Source organism: Antedon bifida, chromosome 3 (genome assembly GCF_963402885.1).
Source record: "Antedon bifida chromosome 3, ecAntBifi1.1, whole genome shotgun sequence".
NCBI classification, from domain to species: domain Eukaryota; kingdom Metazoa; phylum Echinodermata; class Crinoidea; order Comatulida; family Antedonidae; genus Antedon; species Antedon bifida.
This window is the reverse complement of record NC_136228.1, coordinates 16,837,280-16,862,295: the sequence shown is the minus strand read 5'-3', so window position 1 is coordinate 16,862,295 and position 25,016 is coordinate 16,837,280. Positions and strand designations below refer to the sequence as shown.

At 31.5% G+C, this 25,016-nt stretch overlaps 1 protein-coding gene across 1 annotated transcript; it reads left to right on the top strand.

Moving 5' to 3' along the window:
* LOC144838180 (uncharacterized) lies at positions 1–24,414 on the top strand. The gene is made up of 20 exons (XM_078693539.1): positions 1–481; positions 717–851; positions 4,118–4,262; positions 6,041–6,070; positions 9,101–9,297; positions 9,387–9,639; positions 12,156–12,224; positions 12,820–12,888; positions 13,484–13,552; positions 14,433–14,956; positions 15,294–15,428; positions 16,280–16,421; positions 16,654–16,683; positions 19,048–19,577; positions 20,413–20,547; positions 21,054–21,195; positions 21,383–21,406; positions 22,163–22,213; positions 23,737–23,787; positions 23,918–24,414. Exons 1-20 carry the CDS (start codon positions 83–85, stop codon positions 24,412–24,414), a joined length of 3,627 nt encoding a protein of 1,208 aa, XP_078549665.1. The 5' UTR covers positions 1–82.
* Positions 24,415–25,016: the final 602 nt, after the last annotated feature.

The following is a 25,016-nucleotide window of genomic DNA, read 5'->3' as shown; positions in this document are numbered from 1 at the left end:
AAAGTTGGAGATACAAACTGGAGCAATTGAAGAAGGAAAGACAGTTAAAATATCACTAGAAAATATTGTTGAGGAAATAGACATGCCTGTATTTCATCCACTTGAATCAATAATATCACCTATTGTTAAATGTGGACCAGAAGGCACCATCTTCCACAAGCCCTGTTTACTGTCATTTCCACATGATGCTAGAAATGAACAGTTTTGGGAATTCACTCTACTTGTTAAAGATCACATTCAAGATGAATGGAAACGAATTACATTGAAAAGTGATGACACAGACATAAATTTTAGTTTAGACAATGATCGATGTTGTGTAACTTTAAATCATTTCTGTTTTTTTTGGCTTATGGGTCGATTAAAAAATTTTCGAAATGGAAAGAAACGTACAATATTACTGGTTTTTGGAAAGAGAATTCATACACTAATAGGTGATACATATCAACTTCAAATAAGACTTTGTGGATCCGGAGACAAAGCGGTAATTATTCATTTCTTACCAAAATGTATTTAAATATAAGTATAATAATAATAATTATTAATAGTAATAATAATAGTATTTTACCTGACTACAGATTTTACTACAAATACAAGTGGATATGCTGATATGTAATTTGATTAAAGGATTGTGAGTCACATAATATTCAATGAATACTCCATTGAACTTGTGTGACATCAGGAGTGCAAATTTGTACACATTGATTTCTGTATTTTAGAAAATAATTGAAGAGCATGAACGATACGAGGAGTACCTTTTACGAAAACCTGTAGATATACTTACTTTGTATAAAGACATGACAATGACTGTTACAGTACCAGACCAGAAATGGAATGTTCAGCAGGAAAGACAAGTAAGATTATTTGTTAATATGAAAACATCTTATAAGATTTAAAAATGTATACAAATTGAGGCCTCAAATAACAACACCACAAAAGTAAGTTGATTATTGAAACAGATTGCTATTCAAGTAGTGTAAGCTGCAGGCCATGATCAAACATTTTAAATGGCCTAGTCTTTCACATTATTAAGATGGAAGCAGTGTATTACTAGAATAAATTTTACTTTAGTTACTAAGTGTGTTATAGAATAAGTAAATTTTACTTTAGTTACTAAGTGTATATTATATTATTATTACTGCCTTTCCGCTGAAAAGTCTGCCGACATTTCCGCTTGGGCTGCTCCGTAAATCTCTTTTACTAGTTTCTTCCAGTCTGATCTTTCATTGGCTAGTTCTTTAAGTTGTTTCATGTCTTTCTTGGTTTTCAATTGTCCGGGATACTTAATGTCTGTATTATGCTTATAAAGGGTGAGTAGGTCGTTGCTGAGAGTTATTGGTAGGGTGGTTCTCGGTCTTCCTCGAAATTTTATATTGGTAGTGTTGCTGAAATAATAGCTTATTGCTGTGTTGGCTGGTGTACATGGGTCTTGTCTAAGTATGTGACCCAATAGTCTCCATCTTGCGTCGACTATTTCTAATGAAATCGGTTTTGTTCCTGTCCTTCTGTATAAATTTATGTTCGATATCCTGTCTGGGAACCTGATACCTATGATTTTGCGAAGTTGCTGTCTGTGAAATGTGTCGAGTTTATGTGCTTCTTCTTTTGTGAGTCCCCATGTTTCAGAGTTGTAGAGTAATATACTTTTAACTAGTGAGTTGTACAGCTTGATACGTATTTTTAATTTGATTTTATCTTTTCGAAGCCACATCGAGTTTAGTTTGGTCATTGCTACACGCGCTAGTTGTTTTCTTCTAATTATGTCTTGTCTGTCCCCAAGGAGCGATCCTACTTTTCTCGTGTTTCTCCATTGTTCTTGTATGTCCTCTTTTTCTCGTCTTACGATAGTGTGTTCTGTTTTTTCTTTATTTACATTTAAGTTGAAAGTTGATAGATGGCGTTCTAATTCATTTACATTATGCTTGCTGTTTAGACTCAAAAAATCTACATCATCAGCATATGATATCTCTTGAGGTATTTCTGTTTAGATAAGTGTTCTGATTCCTCGTAGCGCAGACTCAAGGTAAACAGTGAATAAGACCGGGCTTAAGCTATCTCCTTGAGGGGTGCCGATGTTGGTTTGGAATATTGGCTGTTACTAAGTGTGTTATAGAATAAGTAAATTTTACTTTAGTTATTAAGTGTGTTATAGAATAAGTAAAATTTTTTTGTGCCCTACCTCCAGCAAAAGAAAGAGAAAAGAAAGGAAAAAGAAAAGAGAAATCATCATTATCTAGTTTCTTTGATATACGTGTGACTGATAGACATTACAGCTGAATCAATGTATGCATATTTATATCATGGAGGAATTAGTTTAGATTAGTTTGAATTAAACAAATTTCTCCATGCTTATACTTTATTTTACATTTTTATACAATAGTTTATCATAATAATTATGGAAGAAGTACTGACTTATTTAGTATTTATTAATCATTAAGTCATTTGTTTACTTCAATGCAATTGTGGCGCACGCAATATTTAACCATATTTATTTAGTCTCCTATCAAATTCTTACATAAAATGTATATCAGAAATTAACTTATGAAATATTCTCATTCATAAACATTCATTTTTCTTTCTTTTCTTCACTTTTCTTCTCCATCTGACTCTCTTGGTACATGTGGATTTTATTCAAATTTTATACATATTTCCGAATGTGTTGATTTAAACAATGTTGTTAGAATTAATGAGATAACATTGAAAAAGACCAATACAAATATTTAGGCCTTGACATCCATCTCCTGTGATATTGTTGGAGATATATGGGTTATTGACTGCTCCGACAATATAAATGACACGATTGATTGTTATAGTGATTGGTATGATGTTTTTTGCAATTCTCCATACAAATGGTGTTGACTACATGTTTTCTCGCTCTATCTCTTATTTTATATTGACCTCTATTTGACCTTATGGTCTAAGATTATCTTGGAGAGTTAAGGCCCATTTACACAGATGAGCGGTAAGCGGTAAAGGTAAGCGGAAAACGCAAAAATAGAATCTATGTTATTTCGTATGACCATTTACCCAGAATGCGGAGCGGACGGGTGGTTGAGCGGAAATCCGCTCAGGATAGAAACAGATTCTATTTTGTGAAAATACAGCGTGGTAATTATGAATTCTGGCCAATCAGCGACATGATTGAAATGACGTCATCTATCAGAAAACTTTTTTGCGTGAGTCTGTCGAGTCAAAGACGACAATAAATACGGATGCCGTAGTAGACCTAGCCTAGTTTTGGAACTTATTATTCAGAAATACAAACTACGACGTGACTGATTGTTTGTATAAGGATAGTGAAAAGAAAATATACATTTAGGACATTATTAGGCAACAAGTTCCTCTAAAACCTAGGCCTGTGTGTGCTAGGCCAACTGATAGTCATATCCAGGCCAGCAGTGACTGTAACATGCATTAGCCTCGAGGGCTACAGTCACTTACTTTCCACCATTCCGCTGGCGAATTCTGCCCGCTGTGTAAATGCTACAATTACCGCTTAACGTTACCGCTCGTCTGTGTAAATTGGCCTTTACAGTATCAGACACATGGGCACAATTCAAAGAATGTGGCTTTACTTCTTTTTAAAATTAAAGATGTATTGTCCCCCTGAAAAAATAATTCTTTTTTTTAATATGACATTTTAATGTGACATAATAGGTTTTTTTTTCTTTTACCAAAAACTGGATCGAAAAAAGAAATTATGAAAAAAATGTAATTTAAAGCAAAAATTTATCAAATTGGCTGCCAGCCAATAGGTTTTTGGTGGAATTTAACCACTTATTTGTCATTTTATAAGTAAAAACATTATTTTTTTTATACAAAAATGATTAACTTTATTAAAACTATAAAATAAACTGATTTAATTAATCTTCATTGTTTATATTTTTCGAGAACATCTTTAAATGTTTTTGAAAAAATGTTGAAAAAAATTGTGACACTTCGAATTAACAGTAGCCTACACCAGAATTAAAAGTTTTATCAGCCAGTAAATTACAAAAAAAATAAATTAACAAATTTGTTATTCACCAAAGCAGTCAGTCTAACCAGCTGCAGTGCCTTGCTTGGAGCTGTAAAGCTTTATCCTTTTTTATATGAGTATGATTTCTTTAATTTTTGGTAGATTATTACAGCTGACTATGTATGGTCTGAAAACCCAGAAGAGACATTTTATTTAGAAAGAAACAATTCGTCAACTAATCTGTTAAGGGCAACAGTATCACTGTCACAAGGAGATGCAATTGTTATTCCTAATGTGGAAATATTTTGTAAGTATATTTAAAGAAAGTATTTAAGAAGTACAACTAAGTAGCACATAAAGTCTACATTTCGAGTCGATTTTAATGATGATGATTTTAAGATGAAGGGAATCTTCAATAAACCTCAAGGGGCTTGTGATAGGAGGCCCACTTTAAACTAGTTACAATAATCTTATAGACGAATAGGCCATGGATCTACAGGGGACGCGCATTGTTAAGGAATATTTGAACTTTTTTAATTGCACATAAATATAAATGTAGATTTTTTTTCAAACTCTGATAACATAATTTGTGAACTATTTGATTGGTCAGTTGAAGTTGAACTCAGGTCAATGATTAAAGATTTTAACGTTTTTACCTCATCTTCCTGTAAAATCGTTGTATGTAAATGGGTGGCGTGTCAATGACATTTAAAAGAATATACGACCCCCCCCCCCTCATCCCCCCCCCCCCCCCCCCAATTTTCCCCTGTGTACAACTTCCCAAGCAAATAGTACAATGCAAAGCAATACGTAATATTTGAGCAGTTAAATTATTGAAAAATTGAGCTTCAGAAAACAATAGTACTATAGAGTACACACAGAATAATACAATATGTCTGTGAAGTTGGTTACTTGTTCCTAGTTCCTTATTCAAATTCAATTAAAGGGACAGTCACAAATATTTAAAAAAAAAGGATATTAATACGTAATAACTGTCTAATTGAGCTGTTATTGCATCAACATGTTAGCCTTCTTCCGGTCAAAGTTCAATAACATTTTATGCATTTACGCCCTCTACGGCGAATAAGTAACTAGCTTTTACGAACGTTATAACACTTGACCTACTTAATTTTTTCAAAATATTTTGGTATGGATCGATCACCCTTGACCTACTTTACCATTTGCCACCCTAGTTCCGCAAACTTTTTTGCATCTACACCCTCTACGGTGAATAAGTAACTGGCTTTTATGAACGTTATAACACTTGACCTACTTAATTTTTTCAAAATATTTTGGTATGGATCGATCACCCTTGACCTACTTTACCATTTGCCACCCCAGTTCCGGGAACTTTTTTACATCTACAGTAAATAAGTAACTGGCTTTTACGAATGTTATAACACTTGACCTACTTAATTTTTTCAAAATATTTTGGTATGGATCGATCACACTTGACCTACTTTACCATTTGCCATCCCAGTTCCGCGAACTTTTTTGCATCCACGCCCTCTACGGCGAATAAGTAACTGGTTTTTGCAAACGTTATAACACTTGACCTACTTAATTTTGTCCAAATATTTTGGTATGGATCGATCACCCTTGACCTACTTTACCATTTGCCACCCTAGTTCCACGAACTTTTTTGCATCTACATCATGGCGAATAAGTAACTGGCTTTACGAACGTTATAACACTTAACCTACTTAATTTTTTCAAAATATTTTGGTATTCAAAAAATGGTAATCAGACATTAACCATCCATGACAATAACTAGCTAACCATAGTTAGAGTATGGGGTGGAAACAATGTAGGTGTTGGCTTGTTTTTTATCTAGCACTATAATACACTTTGGTTACATTGCTAGTTCCTGAAACACCTTAATTCTTCCCATATCAAGCGGAATATTCTTATTTCGAATATCAGTTGGGTTTTTTTTTCTCATTCTCACATTTCCTCATCTTAATTTTTTTTTTTTATTTATTATTTAATTTCCAGTATAACATCACTGGTCAAGTGTTTCTGTATATATATAAATCTGGTTTCTTTTTTTATTGAAATAATGATTACATATTTCATTTGTTATAGGCTATGTTGAGACATCAAGACCAAATCTAGGTATGTTATAATATACAAATAATGAAAGTTTATGAGTGTAATTGTACAAATAATGGCATGAGGTAAATGATGAAAGGTAATATTTCAACGAGGCGACAGCCGAGTTGATATTAATTTTTCATCATTCACCAAATGCCATTATTTGTACCATTACACGAATATAAAACATTCCTTATTTATTTTATATTTACTAAATAGATTCCTTTCATTTGAATCAAATAAAAGGTAGGCCTAGTAGCCAAGGCCTACATTTGATTCACATTGATTAAAACAGTAACTGTTAATAAAGTAATAAAATTATATGATTTTTTTGCGTTTTGCGTACGCACTTATGCGGATAGCTCGTACAAAGCGTTGAAAAATTATTTTTGCAATTCATTTTTGTTTTTCATACCTTCTGTAGTAGATTTCATTCATTTTGATGAACTTTGATTGCAAATTAACGACGCACGTGCACGTTAAACTTTAATAATCGTGTCTAAAGAATAGGTAATTTAATGCAAATTTGTGCAAAAATATACCTATTTTTAATCAGTTACAGCTCCTCAGGATGGTCGGCGACCCTATTATTTTTTAATATATTATAGAAGCTGATGAGTTGTAGATATCAATTCATGTACAATTTGTACCTACAGGATGTTCTGACGTCACCATATGGCCACTCAAATTTAAAAAATAGATTTTTTTTTCTCTTTTATACTAGTTAATCCCATTTAATAGAGCGCATCGTGCTAATGCGTTCCCCATTTTCTTCTAGATTTTAATATGTTCTTGCTAAATCAATTTTCTTTCACATGAGTTACAACAATTTTAATTTTTATTAGGTCATCATATAAAAAAATTAGAATAACGCGAGTTACTTAATTTCATCTATACAGTATATGTGGCACATGCAAGCAAAATCAGACATTAGTCGCATTTGTAGATTTGTAGAAACATCCAAGAACAATAAAAGGCTGAAAAATTACATTTTAAAAATTTTTACAGAAAATGATAGCTGAAACAATATTTATTTACATTACCTTTTTTCTATTTTGACACAAATAAATAAATACAATTTAACATTTTGTGTGGTATGTTGGTTAAAAAGATAGTGTAAATAAATTATGTTAATTATGATTTTTAAATTATTATACACCTGTGATAAATGTAAATATTATACACCTGTGATAACAACTATAGGTCTTCAGTACCTGATGTTGAAACACAATGGTTTGTAATGTAAACTCTTTACTATATATTTTATGTTTATTTTTATATACCTTTTTAAATTATCAACTCAAACCTATGATACTGTAGGACAATTTAATACAGTACCTGTATTACCATGTTGATAATGATTTTTCTTTTATATTTTTGCAAATAGTTTAAGAACCTGTATCCGTCATATTATGTATTGTTTTGATGTATTATGTTAATTTGGATGCACCACTTCTGTGTGTGCCACCGATGCAAAGGTGTCATTTCCTAATAAATTATTATTTATTATTTTTATAAAACCTGTCATGTTTATGCTTAAATTGAAAGTGTTCCTTTGGGTTGATTTTAATGAAAATTTTGCATAATAATAGAACAATAGTTAATTAACAAAGATCCAAAGTTTCATTGAAATAAAACAATTAGAAAAGCATTTTGCTAAGGCGTAAACTTAAACTCCCTATTTATTTTTTTTTATTTGTCATTTCCTGTTACTTAACTTAAACCTAACTCAAAACACTGATTGTAACAGCCAAAACTTTAGACTGAGATATCTCTGGAAGTAGACATGGTATCAAGATCATTTTTTCAGCATTTTAAATCTTGGATTATGTAGTTTCAGTATTATTGTGGAAATCTCAATTTTGTCTGGTTTCCCTTGCATGTGCCACATATTTTAATCTTTTATAGCTCATCAGAACGAAAAGTGACCCACGTGATAAAAACTTATTATGGAAGCTGTTGAATTGTAGATATGAATTCATATACAAATTCTGTCTATCTGATATCATGATGTCATCATATGGCCAGTTGGATTTAAACATTCGGATTTTCATCTCTTTTGGAAATGTTAGTCGTGTTTAAAAGAGCGCTAATCTTGATTTTATGTGCCCAAAATTTTTCACATTTTTATGAATGTATTTATTTTTAATTATTATATACATCTACTTAATGACCCATTCTCTACAATTTTTGACGTTTCATAAAAATAATACATATATATTACTTCAAAAACATTAAACCAGGTCTTAAATGTACGTTGTAAAGGACAACTAGACTGAGAACCATTTAACAATGTATTAGGGATGTTAATATGTTGTTAAAGATATGATTTTTAGTCAAGTGGTCCTTTAAGGTAAATTATGATAGAAAGAGAGAAACATTACTTGCGATAAACGTCCTCTTGTAGACAGTATTTATGCCTATATGCCTAGCTAGGTTTAGTTTTTGTAGTCCTAGCCTAGCTGGTAAACAGCAGTAACGTACAACCATCATACACTAGCTACCTGACGTTGTCTATTTGGCGCATTAATTGTCTTTCTATTTTTTCTGACAAGTTATGATTCTTCCATTTGTTTTGGCCTTCACGATCCATCGAAAGTGGGTGAATCACAAAGGAAAAGTGAAAATATCAATACGCATGTAATGCGTATATTGCTACTGCTGCTTCTACTACTACTACTAGTAGTGGTAGTAGTAAGAGAGTTCCTACAAATGAACATGATGGGAGCTTCGTTGAGAGTATGGTCACGATCTGTTAAACCGGCCGTACTGCACGAGAACCATTCTACAACGAAAAGCTTGATAATATAGCAATTCTAACATTTGAGAATATTAAGATGAGAAATGGCCTGGTTTAATGTTTTTCAAGTAATATTTTAGTGGGGCTTTAAATTGTGTCCTAGTTTTTTTTTTATTACTATTTAAGTCATTTTGCTATTTTGGGTTATTTAAAGTTGATGCTTATTTTTGCTTGACAATAAAAATGAATGAAATTAAAATTAATGCTGGGACTAAAAATTGATGGTATATTCAACCGCTCTACTCCTTTAGATTCAGACTTGCATCAAGATCACTATAGCCGACTGAAAGGAAACGTAGCATCCTTAGGTTTAATGATAAGAAAGAATGTTCCTAGAGACGGCAATGGTTTTTTCTATTGCATACAAGATCAGCTGGAAAGAATGCAACTGCCTGTACAACCTGTAGCAAACATGAGAACTGAACTTGTAGACTTCTTGCAACAATTGGTGAGATTGAAACTTTGTACAATACTATACAGTAAATGTGCAATAAAATATTACTATATAGAGGTTAATTAACTCTTTACATATTTCAGGATAACAACGACCCACTTAAGAAACATGTAAATTATGATCACCTACATCACCTTGAACAAGATGGAACTTGGGTTGATTCAGTTGCAGTACGTGCAATGGCCAGGGTTCTCAAATGCAACATACGGATAGTTACAAGCCAGAAACAAAGTTCTGAATCTGGATATTTGTTCAATGACATCAAAGGAAATTTGAACTCTGATGACCAACAGCTTCTTCTGGGTCTGATAGGAGAGGATCATTATGTTAGTTTAGGTAGGATATAGGTCCAGAAATTGTACTCTTATACTTAAAAAATGTTGGTACCATTACTATGTTGGGGAGTTGTCATAGCAGGCATCGTATACCATACAGGATAATCTGGAATAAAATAAATAAATAAAATTTACATCATTGTGTGACCTCCCACTTAATCTTAATTCTCAATGCTTGATTTATGCCAATGACATGAAACTTATTCGGCAGATTACAAGTATTTGATGATTCTCACTATCTTTAGACAGACCTTGATATGTTCTGCAAATGGTGTGAAACTTGGGGTTTGATTATTAGTGTTAAGAAATGTAAATTTCTAAATATTAGCTTAAAAAAATTGGATATTATTTTCCAATATCATATTAATAATCACATCCTTGATAATGTGGAATATCAAAAAAGACCTCGGTGTTGTTATTGATAACAAACTCAACTTTAATCGTTATATAGTAAGCACATTAGTAGTAAAGGTAATAGAATGTTAGGCATGATCAAACAAAATTGTTGGAAATTAAAAATCCTTGCACCTTGATTTGCCTTTATACGTCCTTAGTTAGGATGAGAATGGTTCTATATGTTCTAAAGTATTAGTCAAGCTGATATTAGATATTGTACAACGTAGATTTACAAAGTTGGTTTCTAAATGCTGTAACGTTGACAGGAATACTATCAAGTTACCAACTCTTAACCAACGGAGGAACTACTTTTATTGTATTTGTCTCTATAAATGTATCAATGGGTCATTTGGGTCCTTTCTCCTTTCTTTATTTGAATATTCTTAAAAACGGATTTACTTGTAGATTACCAAGATTACTTAATTCATATATTGCCTTCTTTGCCCTTTCCACTATTGATATTTTCTTTAATTGTTTATCTTTATTTAAATCCAAAACTGGTAAAAATAGATTCCTATAAATTAGACAAATTGCATATATTTTGAAAAATAGGAACATTCAAAAGTTTCGAAAGCCTGTTTTCCTGTCGACATAACGTTATGGTGAATTGCGTTGAGTTGCGGATTCAATGATTTTACAGGAAAAGGGAGAAAAAATCAATGTTAAAAATCGTTACAATCTTCAATCGTTGAAGTTGAACCGAGTTCAACTTCAATGTTACGATCGTTAAAACTGACCAATCAAATAATTCACAGATTACATCATCATAGTTTGTGAAAAAAAGTCTTATATTTCAAAATAACAAGTGTAAGTAAAACTAAATAATTATATAGAAACAATTAAATGTTTGTCTTTAGTGTAAGTCTAGATTAAGATATCAGCGAAAGCAGGTTCAGGCTGGGTTGAAGCATCAAAACCTGTAACTTTTCCAATTTGCACATGGGCATGGCTGTGCGTGGTCAGCCTTGGTTTTACAACACTTCACTTTGCTCGAGAGAACCAAGAAACTATGAACGATCGCGTAAAAATGTGTAACTGAAATACGTTCGTGGAGCTAAATGATTAAAAAACTTGAGTTTTTCTTGATTTCATCTAATAGGCAACTTGATTTGAAAATCGGTGAATCTATAATCACCCCATCCAGTAAGATTACAAATCTTAGTATCATGCTTGATAACCAACTTTCTATGAAAAATCATGTTAGTACATTGCGTAGTAGGGTAAACTTCCATCTTCGTAATTTGAGTAGGATTCGGTGTTTCATAGGCCGCTCTACTTGTACACATGCAGTAAGATCTTTAATTCTTTCCCGACTGGACTATGGCAACTCTTTGCTCGGTGGATTGGCTGTTTCAGACGTCCAACGTTTGCAAACACTGCAAAATAGCGCTGCGCATCTTATTTTTCAAGCTAGCAAGCGCACCACTGCGTCTCCTCTCATTGGGGAGCTGCATTGGTTGCCTGTCCAGCAGAGGATCGAATTCAAGATCTTAGTGCATGTGTACAACTGTCTGTATGGCTCAGCACCTGGTTATTTACAGGACCTTTCTGGTCGGCAAGGACTTTGATCTACCCAAGACCATACCCGTCTTGCCATCCCCAAGACCAAGAGGTCGTTTGGCGATAAGTGTTTTTCTGTCATCGGTCCTAGATTGTAGAATAACTTGCCATCTTATATTCGTGAAGCCCCAAATGTGCAATATTTCAACAAAATGTTAAAAACCTATCTCTTTCCTAAATAATGTTAATGAAATTACGGTAACTTTTTGTATAGGCCCTCATAGTTTTTATATATATATATATATATATATTTTTGTATTTTCATTCCATTTTCTATATTTGTTTTTGTAAGTATTAGTTGAGTATATAGTATTATCAATTGTACAGCGCTTTGGTCACTTGGAAAAGCGCTATATAAATCCAAATTAAATTTTTTTTTTAAATATTTGCGGTCTGACTCGCTCATCGTTATTTTATTTTCATCTTTAACGATTTGAAAATTCAACGCAACTCGCCGTAACGTTACGTCGACAGGAAAATAGTCTTTAGCTGTGTCCTAATACAGTATATAGTTCTTTTTATAACAAAAAATGTAAGATTTTTGTTCGGATAATTTTTCAGATGTTAGTGAACACTTTGAGAAGCTGAAGGTTGAAAAACAGAAAACAAAGCTTCTTAAACCAGTGATTGGTAAGTTTAAGAATCATATTAGGAGTTGTATGGTTTGATTTAACATATTGTGATTAAGCAGATTATATTTATATGGGTTCAACAAATTGTTATAATTTCATGCAAAACTTCAATAAGTTAAAATTGTCCTTGGCTGTACTGCTACTATGAGTTTCTCACTCACGGTTCATGTTCATAATTTGGCACAAAACATTTTTAATGATTTGAAAGATTGAGAGAATAATTTAATTGGTCAGATATTTTGTCTTATTCTGATGTAATTGCACTGTATATTCAGTATAATTATAACTCTTTGCGGGCAAATTTAAAAGTATTTCACAGATTGGAATCAAACCCATGACCTCCAGATTACTAGCATTGCATTTATACCTCCAGACCACCGAGCTCGGTAGTCTAGAGAGGTTGGAGTCCCATCCACACACTCATTACAGTGTAAATATCTTTTTAAATGGTTACATATTATTTTAATTACTGTTCAACGCAACTCGCCGTAACGTTACGTCGACAGGAAAATAGTCTTTAGCTGTGTCCTAATACAGTATATAGTTCTTTTTATAACAAAAAATGTAAGATTTTTGTTCGGATAATTTTTCAGATGTTAGTGAACACTTTGAGAAACTGAAGGTTGAAAAACAGAAAACAAAGCTTCTTAAACCAGTGATTGGTAAGTTTAAGAATCATATTAGGAGTTGTATGGTTTGATTTAACATATTGTGATTAAGCAGATTATATTTATATGGGTTCAACAAATTGTTATAATTTCATGCAAAACTTCAATAAGTTAAAATTGTCCTTGGCTGTACTGCTACTATGAGTTTCTCACTCACGGTTCATGTTCATAATTTGGCACAAAACATTTTTAATGATTTGAAAGATTGAGAGAATAATTTAATTGGTCAGATATTTTGTCTTATTCTGATGTAATTGCACTGTATATTCAGTATAATTATAACTCTTTGCGGGCAAATTTAAAAGTATTTCACAGATTGGAATCAAACCCATGACCTCCAGATTACTAGCATTGCATTTATACCTCCAGACCACCGAGCTCGGTAGTCTAGAGAGGTTGGAGTCCCATCCACACACTCATTACAGTGTAAATATCTTTTTAAATGGTTACATATTATTTTAATTACTGTTCAACGCAACTCGCCGTAACGTTACGTCGACAGGAAAATAGTCTTTAGCTGTGTCCTAATACAGTATATAGTTCTTTTTATAACAAAAAATGTAAGATTTTTGTTCGGATAATTTTTCAGATGTTAGTGAACACTTTGAGAAACTGAAGGTTGAAAAACAGAAAACAAAGCTTCTTAAACCAGTGATTGGTAAGTTTAAGAATCATATTAGGAGTTGTATGGTTTGATTTAACATATTGTGATTAAGCAGATTATATTTATATGGGTTCAACAAATTGTTATAATTTCATGCAAAACTTCAATAAGTTAAAATTGTCCTTGGCTGTACTGCTATTATAAGTTTCTCACTCACGGTTCATGTTCATAATTTGGCACAAAACATTTTTAATGATTTGAAAGATTGAGAGAATAATTTAATTGGTCAGATATTTTGTCTTATTCTGATGTAATTGCACTGTATATTCAGTATAATTATAACTCTTTGCGGGCAAATTTAAAAGTATTTCACAGATTGGAATCAAACCCATGACCTCCAGATTACTAGCATTGCATTTATACCTCCAGACCACCGAGCTCGGTAGTCTAGAGAGGTTGGAATCCCATCCACACACTCATTACAGTGTAAATATCTTTTTAAATGGTTACATATTATTTTAATTACTGTTCATGTATTAATTACAACAGATGGCATGGTAATGATACCACAACCATAGTTGGCTGCAATAATATTAAAAACATGAAAAACTATTTTTGTTATAAATTAAATAGAACTAACACTGTGCAAGTCAAGTTGAAATAAATGAATTAAGGAAAATAGACAATCTTACATTACTTTATATAGATTGTTCTGCTAGTGTACATAATGACATTATCTGTATTATCTACTTACTGTACGGTTAATATAATCTTGCCAATAAAGATGATTTGGTACTATTTTTGTTAAAAAATTATACTCTAAAGAGAGCTAACATTGTAACTTTGTGATGGGAGAAAGTATAATTGTATAATGAAGGAGATTGTAACAATTACTATAAAACAAACACAATTAAAATAATATTTCATTCTGCAGATCGAATGGAGTTAATTGTGGACTCTACAGGTGGAACTCTTCACCTTAAGGATGAAGACATAAAGTTGAAGATACATCCTGGAGCAATTGAAGAAGGGAAGTCAGTTAACATATCACTTGAAAATATTGAAATAGACATGCCTGTGTATCGTCATCATCATGAAACAATAATATCACCTATTGTAAAATGTGGAACAGAAGGCACCATCTTCAACAAGCCCTGTTTACTGTCATTTCCACACAATGCTGTAAATGAAAAGAATTGGGAATTTACTTTACTTGTTAAAGATCGCATTGAAGATAAATGGAAACAAATACTGTTGGAAAGTGATGAAAATCAGATATATACTTTAAGAAATGGTCAATGTTTTGTAAAATTTATTTCATTCACTTGTTGTGCGCTTAAGGGTGAAATTAAAAATTTTGGTTATGCTAAGAAAAAAATAAAGTTTGGAGTATTTGGAAAAAGGCTTGAAAATAATTATCGACTTCGATTAAGACTTTGGAACCCGGGAAAAGAAAGGGTAATTATTAATTTGTAATTTATTTATAGAAATGCACTTCAATCAGATTATGATTTTAGTTACTTTTTTTTTAAATTTCAAAATGCAGTATTCATTTGTATATTAAATATTGACAATTCTTTTAACTAGGAAAAAGGAGATAAGTTGCTGTTACTTTTTGACTGGTTGGGTTTTTGTAGATAACAATGTTAACTCTGTAAAGTTAATTTATCTTGGCTTCAATTGGTTAAAACATTTTGAAAAGTATAAAAGGAAAACAATTTTATTTTTAGATTTTTTAAAATCATCAAATTTGATTGGTTCATCTTGTACTGTTTTGTTTTTCATTGTATTTTAGAAGATACAAAAAGAGCAGCTACAATTTGGCGAGCAGCTTTTACAACCACCTGAAAATATACTGTGCTTGTATAACGCAATGGAAATTTGTGTTGAGATACCAAACCAGGAATGGCAAGTAGAGAATGAAAAAGAAGTATGATCATTTATTTTGTTAAAAATAAATTTGTAATCATTAACAAATCAATAATTTAGTAAACAGATGTTTGCATGCAGTTGATACCATTTTTCCCTTCCCCACTATTTCAGGTTTTTCTATCCATTGAGTTGCGTTAATAATTGCTCTGTGAAATGAACCGTATATTTCATTGTAGTTTTCTTTTAAATAGGAGGAGAGAAACTCTGAATAAATAAATGTGTAATGGTAAAGAAGAGAAAATTTATAAGAGAATTAAAACCAGAAAAACGTATTTCAGCAAAAATATAATTATTAATAAGGGATACTAATCTCATCCATCACAATTTTCTTAGTCACATGTTTAGAGTAGATGGGAAAAAAGTAAACAATCAAAATTCTATTATCAAATTTCTGGGGGAAAAAATCTATACATTATAATTATAATAAATGTTAGTAAAGGTATTCACTCTCATCTCATAGTTCTTTTAGATGATTTCAGTTTGTAACTGTAAAAATGATAATACTAACTACTCCCTTTGATACTTTTATGTGCTGACATTACCATTACCATGTTCATGAGTTAATGTCTCTTAAATTAAGATGTTACAGTAGATGTTATTTTCTTGATCCAATTTAAAATGTCATACCACTAAAAGTAAAATAACCCTTTTCCTAATATCTGGAGCAATCCTTTGATTGATTACACAAACATTACAAGTACAGTCAAAGAGCAATAATGGTGGTGTTTAGGTAAATGTAATAAATATTAATATTTTTCCCAATGTAGAAATACCTGTTAAATACATTCTTGGGAAATGTTCTGTTCCAAGAAGTGCAGTACCTGTAACATATATCTATTCTTTTTTTAGATCATCTTTGCTGAAAACATATGGTGTAGAAGCCCATCAAAAACATTTATTTTTACAAGAAATAATTCATCAACAAATCTTCTAATAGCAAACTTTTTACTCTCACAAGAGTCAAATGATATTCCTCCAGTTACCGTGTCTTGTAAGTGTTTAACCTGCAGCAGCAAACAATTTAAGTAGTATTTACATCATATTTATTATGAAATAAAGAATAATAATAATTTGTTATTCATAAAATTAAAAAAAGTACATTGTTGCCTTCATGAGAGCAATCAAAATGTTATCTTGCTCTGGCGTAGCATGCATCCTACCATATATAATTTGTAGTTTCTTAGAATATGTTGAATGAAATATTGTATATTTTATTTTTGCAGGTGATTTTGAGACATCAAGTTCAAATCCAGGTATGCTATACTGTATTTGCTCTGTGTTTGCAAAAGGAAATAAAGTAAGTTAGATCTGTAAGAGTTTGAAAACATACACTGTATAGCAAATGGATGGAAAAGATAAAACTATGATGATAGTTTAGTGCATTTTTAGAAACACTACAATTTCATAATTAAGAACTTGTTGTCACCCATTTACAGCACAGGAATCGAAGAAGGATTTTGTGCTGAACAATTAATCCACAACATTATTTGTGAAGATGTGCCATGTTTAAAGAAATGCCTGTTAAAAATCGACAGTCATTTTTAGTGAAAAGTATCAAAATGAAGAAGTGTTCTTTTTAAACTAGAGATCAGTGAAAGTATGATAGTATGCCTAGCTATTGAACATTTGAGCCTTTTTTGTGAAAAACGAACCACCTGTAAAATTCCTAGCTACAGCCATGACATAATATTGTTCATATAGTCTACATATTTTGTTATGTCTTTAGGCACATGTGGCCAAGGATTGCTGTATCAATAGTAAATTAATCACTGTCCTATCAAATAGTGGGTAATCCCCCTGATATTAAACTAAAACAAATGAAAAGTGTTTTTTTTTTATGTAATTATGAAAAGAAACTGTGATAAAGTCAACTTTAAATATAAGAGATGACAATAATCTTACATTGTGTTATGAACAGGATTATAGCAATTGCTATATAACAAATATTAAAGGTGTATTTCCCCCTGAAAAAATATTTTTGTATTATATCATCATCAATCATTGTTTGTGTTGTTTTTTTTTTCTACGGGTGTGAATAACATTATTAAAACTGAATAATGACCTATTAGGCTAGGCAATCTAGCTAAAAAACAGCCCAAAGTAAAACAAATTGCAAACAAAGATTTTTCTTTTTTAAATGGGCACATATGATGAGGGTCTAAAAATTTGAGCATCACACCTCTGTACTAACTTGTACTACTAATTTGCATACTTTCGAGGTGTGTGACAAAGGTATAATTTTGGGAATTACAAAGCAGTTCTACGCTGGCTATTGGAAACCTGTATCTGGGTCATTTGAAGGCAAAACTAAGTCTCTAGGGACATTTTAGTCACATTGTGTATGCAAACATTGAGAAATGGGGTCGAGGGTCAAAGGTTGTACTTCCGGTCATTTTTTTCGAAAAAATGTTTCAGTAGAGCAAATATACAGATATTGACTGCTTGGAGGTTAAATATAAGATTTGACATCCCTGAGGGAATGATATTTTGTTCGAGGGAATATATATTTCCCGAGAACATAATATCATTCCCGTGTGGATGTCAAATCTTATATTTTAACGATATAAAAGGAGATATCTGTTACTGTATATTACATAGCCAACAACAAGTTGAATATCTACTGCTGGGTCGGGTGTAGCTAGGCCTCCTTTGTAATAAGCCTGCCTAGGCCCTAGGCCTCTAGTTAGGCATTGCATTCACCTTACCTTGTAAAGAATAATATACAGATAATTATTAATTAATGATTCCTTGGCAATAAAATATTCACTTAGGCCTAGGTTGTTTAAATTAACAAAAGAATTTCCATCAATAAGCCTACATTAACAATAATAATATTATTATCAAGTAGGCCGAATAATTTGTCTTCTTCGAGGAGCCGAATCACCGGATGTTCAGCACGCCGCGCGTAACAGATTACTACCGTGAGTATTAACCAATCACAAACGGTCTTTCATCACATCTAGGGAGGACTAATAACAAATGAGGGCGCTATGTATGCATAGTTTAAATACTTTAGTTGATTAATTTCTTAAAGCAAATTGCGCGGCGCAACGAATGAAACGTTGTCTTGTAATGGTGTGACAAATCATCGCGAGTTCAAGTCCCAGTAGATGACTTTTGTTTATTTATCGCGAGTGTTGCCACACGAAAATTACACAGTCAATATCATCGTACTCGAGAATTTGCTGGATTTTATATGTTTAATGACAGGGACATGATAATTACGCGAAAATTACTCAGTCAATATCATCGTACTCGAGGATATATACGATTTACGATCCTTGCAGCGGTAGTCATGTGATGCAGTTTCAACCAATCACGTTCACGTATTTACATAGGCTATGTAATATAAATATATACATGAATAAATCAGTGAAAAAATCAACTCTTTCTCTCTCTAGTTTTTAAAATATGGTAACCCTGTAGATTCACCCTAATTTGCATATTTAAGCTGATCATCTCATCTGAATGAGTGAATGAGGTGTGATGTTCAAAATCTCATCATATGTGACAACTTCTGTTGTTTGCAATTAGTTTCAATAAAATGCTAGATTGCCTAGCTTATATTCAAAGTCTGATTTTCTGATTTTATTAGTCTTCATATTTTCATTCTGCAGATCAAATAGAGTTAATTGTGAGCTCTAAAGGCAAAACTCTCCATCTTAAAGATGAAGACATAAAGTTGGAGATACAACCTGGAGCAATTGAAGAAGGAAAGACAGTTAAAATATCGCTAGAACATTGTTTTGAGGAAACAGACATGCCTATATCTCAACCTCATGAATCAATAATATCACCTATTGTTAAATGTGGACCAGAAGGCACCAGCTTTAACAAGCCCTGTTTACTGTCATTTCCACACAATGCTGTAAATGAAGAGAATTGGGAATTTACTTTACTTGTTAAAGATCACTTTCATGATAAATGGAGAAACATAGCATTAGAAAGTGATGAAAAGGACATTAATTTCACTTTAAACAATGGTCGATGTTGTATCAATATAAATCATTTTTCTCGCTTTGCACTTGAGGGTCATGTAAGAAACTTTATTCATGCTAAGAAAAGAATAAAGTGTGGAGTGTTTGGAAAGAGCCTTGAAAATAATTATCGACTTCGAATAAGACTTTGGAACCCTGGAAAACAAAGGGTAATTATTTATTTTGGATTATTTTGTATTTGAATGATTATAATTTTATATTTTTAGTATAATTGACAATTTTTTACTTGGAAAAATATTTGAGGTGAGATCAACTGATTGATAATGTATTTTTATTTATATTTGGAGATGATGTATTGGTAGATAACAGTTTTAACTTAAATATATATTGTCCCCCTAAAAATATATTTTTTTAAATTTTTTTGTTGAATATGTTATTTTAATGTCACATAATAGTTATTCACTCTCACAAAAAATGGGGTCTGAAAAAAATTTATTTACCTGAGAAAAATGTAATTTAAAGCAAAAAATGGTCAAATTGTCTGGAAGACAATGAGTTTTTGGGTAATTTAACTGTTTATTTTGTCTTTTTATAGGTGAAATAATTTTTTCCCCCGTTTTTTTTTCTTATGGAAGTGAACAACTTTATTAAAACTGCAAAATGGCCTATTCAAAGTCCGATTTTAAAAATCTTTATTTTTCATGATTTTGGGGACAATACATCTTTAAGTAAATATCAAAGTTAATTTAAAATGGCATAATGCTTCAATTGAAAAAGAAAAAACAATCTCATAGATTTTTAAATTATAAACATTCCACAAGTTTCTACATTTGATAATGCATCGTACCGACATGTTTACCTGGACAAAATGGATGGACGGTAATCATAACTTCATAGAAATTTAGTTACCGCACTGCCATTCTGACATTTGTGCTTCAGTTTAAATGATTATGTAGAAAGGGCACATTTGGTGCTTAAATTGTGTAAATGTAAAATAAAGTGCCTAGTTCATTTTGTGTTGTTATTTTATATTATGTATTTCAGAAGATACAAAAAGAGCACGAACAATGTGGTGAGCAACTTTTACAACCAGCTGACAATATTCTTTCTTTGTATAAAGACATTAGAATCAGTGTTGCGATTCCAAACCAAGAATGGCAAGTAGAAGATGAAAAAGAAGTATGTCCATTCTGTTTTATTAAATTAAATCTAAAAACGTTTTTTCACAATTTGTGATATCATAATATTTGTATAAGCTTTTGATGCTCAAGAATATGAATTAAACAGATGCTTGCAGTAAAACTAATACTGTAGTTTAAAAGATAAATGAAAAATATCTCCCGCTATATCCAATTGATCTCCTACAGTAGTTATCCAGTCAGCTACGACTGATTTGATTCTGCTTTACAAACAAAACGGTCTTTCTTTGTTTCTTTCCCACAATCGCCAAAGTGTCTACTGTTCTGTAAGCAACATTTGACAAACTCGCTATCTGGTCTAAATTGTACAACTTATCTTCGAATCCATACCTTGTTCATGAGTGTATGATCAAAGATTGATTGCCACTAAAACTACCAAGTACAATAAAATAGCAATAATTTAGGTAAAATACTATTTATACTTTTCTGCAATGCTTTGGAGCTGTAATATGTACTTTTTCTTTCTAAAAATATTCTTATTTTTAGATTATCACTGCTGAATACTTATGGAGTGAAAGCCCATCAAGGACATTTAATTTTTTCAGAAATAATACATCAACAAATCTTCTAAAGGCAAACTTTTTACTCTCACAAGAGTCAAATGATATTCCTCCAGTGAAAGTGTTTTGTAAGTATATATATGCTAACTGTTCCCAATTGATAGTTCATGTTGTTGTCTTTTTTTAAATAAGCATTAATCCTTTGCACTAGTATAGCTATAGTGTTACCAGAAAGAATCTGTAATTTGTCTAGCATTTATTGAAATAATTATTGTTTTTTGTTTTTGTTTTTTTTAATTATTTGATTTGTTAAAGGTGAGACAGCAAGTTCAAATCCAGGTATGTTATGTTTATTTTGGTAATGATGTAGATTGTAATATATCCATACACACAAACTGTTATAAACTATTCAGTATTAGAATCTCAAATTATTTTTTAAAAAATTATTTACTTCAGTACAGTACAACAATTCTAATTTATTCAATTATAAAATTCTATTTTGGTATATACAATATAATAATATATTCGATACAAATTTTAAAATTTATTTTTAAAAGCAATACTGTATATAAAAGTTAATTTTATGTTTTTAAACATTTTTGATATTTGAAATTAAAATCAGGAATTTCAGGCACCCTTTACTCAATCACCAAAAAATTATGTTATTATATTTCATAAACACTATGTTCTGTAGGCAATAATGAAAAAAAATGAACTGCTCACAATTATTTAAACAATATTGTTGTATCACTAATAACTCAACAAATACCCAAAGGAAATCTATGGACACATAAATAGTTAGTTTTATCAGCTTTAAGGCCGATTTACACAGACAAGCGGTAACGGTAATAAAAATATAGAATCTATGATACTCCTTATGACCATTTACACACAACGCGGACGGACAAGCTACACGGTTTTCCACTTACTGTACCGTTACCGCTTGTCTGTGTAAATTGGCCTTAAGAACACTGTTATCATATCTGTTTAGATGTATTTTTTGCAAAAGAAATTTTATAATTATTAATTGATAATTACTTTTAAACATAGGCCTGTTTGTATCAATGAATTTATTACAAATTTATCCACATTTAGGTGAGAAAAAATCCCCAAAGACAATTAAACGAAAGCATCGATCGGAACAAGGTAAATATGGCAAGGGTTAAACTACTGTTTGATTTTGACTAAATTCAAATCTCATAATTTAATCTTGAGGTATATAATATCATTACTGTTTTACAATAGTAACAGGACACCACAGGTTGCTCTGGACTTTTAAATGAATATACTTTCTTTCAGGTTTGTCACCAATCATGCCACTCAGTGACCGTTTGGGTTTTAGGGCATTTAAAGCATCAGAAAACCTTTTTATTTCTGATTTACTCAATTATAGCAGGGAACTAATATTATTATTTTTATACCTCCCTGGTTATAGGTAGGTATAGATGCCAAACACAGTGGCACATGTGTATAATGTCAAATGCGCCTTAAATTGAAGAACACTCTTTTAGTATAACTTGATGATTGATGGTCCCAGCACAATAACGTCCTTGTTAGCACAATACTGTAATTTGGTATTCAAATGATATGTAATGTTTTAAAGTGACATTTTATTTAATTGAAATCTAATGTTTAAAAACTACTAATGTATATCACCAGAAAGTGTAACTTTGTTAAACCTTTATACTTGTTTAAAGGCGAGCAAATTGAGATGTTAAACTAAACATAATCGACAATTTCGAACATTCCAAACCAATGTCTTTCTAAAGCAAACCAAGTGTCAATAAACAGAAACAGGAACTATTTTTTCTGTCCCCATATTGTGGCTGTACAATAGGTTGGTTACTATTCTAGAGTATGGTCTGCTTGTGCACCAGAAATGTCAAACCAACACCATCTTAAAGCTTGCTTCGCAAGCAAATTGACCAATTAAAAACAAATTTATTATTCAATTAATTATTATGATTAATTTGCTTGCATTGCGGCTTACGTCCTTGCGGTGCGTCGTAGTGAGAACCAAGCTTAACTACTAATATTTGTCCGCTCTTTTGCATCTACCAAAACTTTCACAAAACAAAACAAAATATTCATCAATTAATTGTTTGTTTTATGGTCATTGCTCCCCTTTAACCCAAACCAAGCAGTTTGTCTCCCATTGAATATTTTCCTGTCTAAATTATCTGCTTGATAAATGTGTATTCCAAACTTGATTGAAAAATTTCATCTGGTTTCATAGTATTGTATAAAATATTGGTCTGGTCTGGTCACATTTTGCTAAAATGGAAAATAGGAATGTTTCCAGTCACTTAAAAAAAATATTCATTAGATCAAATATAAAAATAAATGCTTTGAACAACTTGCATTCAGTCTTATGTTTTTAGAGTTTTACTAGTTTATACCAAGATATAATAAGATTAAGTCAAAGTTCAGAATTTTTCGACATAATATTGTATTAGTGAATATAATAATCAAAAACGTTCCGCCGCCTTGTAGATTAAGTGAAGATTAAGTAATACACTCAAATTTCTTCATGAAGAACTCCTTGTCACCATTTTACAGCAAAGAAACTGTAAAAAGACATTCCATAAAGTAAAGTAAAGTGCCATGTTTAAATAAATGCCTATAAAGTAGAGAAATAGAATCCTAACTAATTATTGTGTTAATTATAGGCAGTAGTGAAGATGAAAATGAGGGCACATCATTGAGTCGACAAAGTGAAGGTAAGTTACTAGAGTACATTTAATATCTAATCTTAAGTTAAGAATAAAACACATTAGCTATTAATTGTTTTTTCTTGTTTCTAGAGCTGAATATATTACATGATATGAAAACCTGTTTTTCTTCATACAGATTTCTCAGAGGATGATTTTAAACAGTTGATTGGAGACTTTGCAAAATGGTTTGATGAACGTGAACTCCTTAACAGGCTACAAGTTCTATTTATAGAAATAATAGACATTGAAGAGTTGAAAAGGGTTACCAGTACAATTGATTTGTTAACCTTTTTATCTTCAAATGGGCGATTAAGTCAAACAGATCTTACTGTCCTGTATGATGCAATCAAGAAAACTGAACAATTTGGCTTTGAGTCATCTGTCATTAAAAAGCTTCCCGCTTTCAAGAATATCAAGAAACGTAAGGTAGCATCATTTTCACGACGGACAATAAAGATTTTTAATATGGGAAAAAGTCTTAGTGACTCAGATATAAAAAATCTTGATGTACAACACAACTTCCCTGTCCTTAGGAAGTATGCAGACAGCTGGAGTTTAATTTTGGATCTGGAATCACGAGGGTTGCTGAGTAAAGATCAAATTGAATCCATTGAGAAGTTGTTAAAAAGATGAGTAAAAGTAGAGGTGATGTTGCAGTGGTTTATAGTTCAACATTAGTGCAATTGATATAACAATGCAAATAAACAATGGACTGCAATAACAAAGAGAAATAATGGAAATAATAATTATTTAGGGAACACTTTGACAACTTTACACACTTCACATGGCCTATTGCAGCTAATGAGATTTAAAGCCATTCATGTTTACTGTTTTTATTTAGGGAACACTTTGACAACTTTACACACTTCACATGGCCTATTGCAGCTAATGATATTTAAAGCCATTCATGTTTACTGTTTTTATTTAGGGAACACTTTGACTACTTTACACACTTCACATGGCCTATTGCAGCTAATGATATTTAAAGCCATTCATGTTTACTGTTTTTATTTAGGGAACACTTTGACAACTTTACACACTTCACATGACCTATTGCAGCTAATGAGATTTAAAGCCATTCATGTTTACTGTTTTTATTTAGGGAACACTTTGACTACTTTACACACTTCACATGGCCTATTGCAGCTAATGAGATTTAAAGCCATTCATGTTTACTGTTTTTATTTAGGGAACACTTTGACTATTTTACACACTTCACATGGCCTATTGCAGCT

Bases quoted from the DNA above. Each gene is read 5' to 3' on its own strand.
- LOC144838180 (XM_078693539.1), top strand. From the start codon at position 83: ATGCCTGTATTTCATCCACTTGAATCAATAATATCACCTATTGTTAAA. The intron at 6,071-9,100 runs GTATGTTATAAT...CTACTCCTTTAG, and splicing joins GACATCAAGACCAAATCTAG to ATTCAGACTTGCATCAAGAT. The intron at 9,298-9,386 runs GTGAGATTGAAA...TACATATTTCAG, and splicing joins TAGACTTCTTGCAACAATTG to GATAACAACGACCCACTTAA.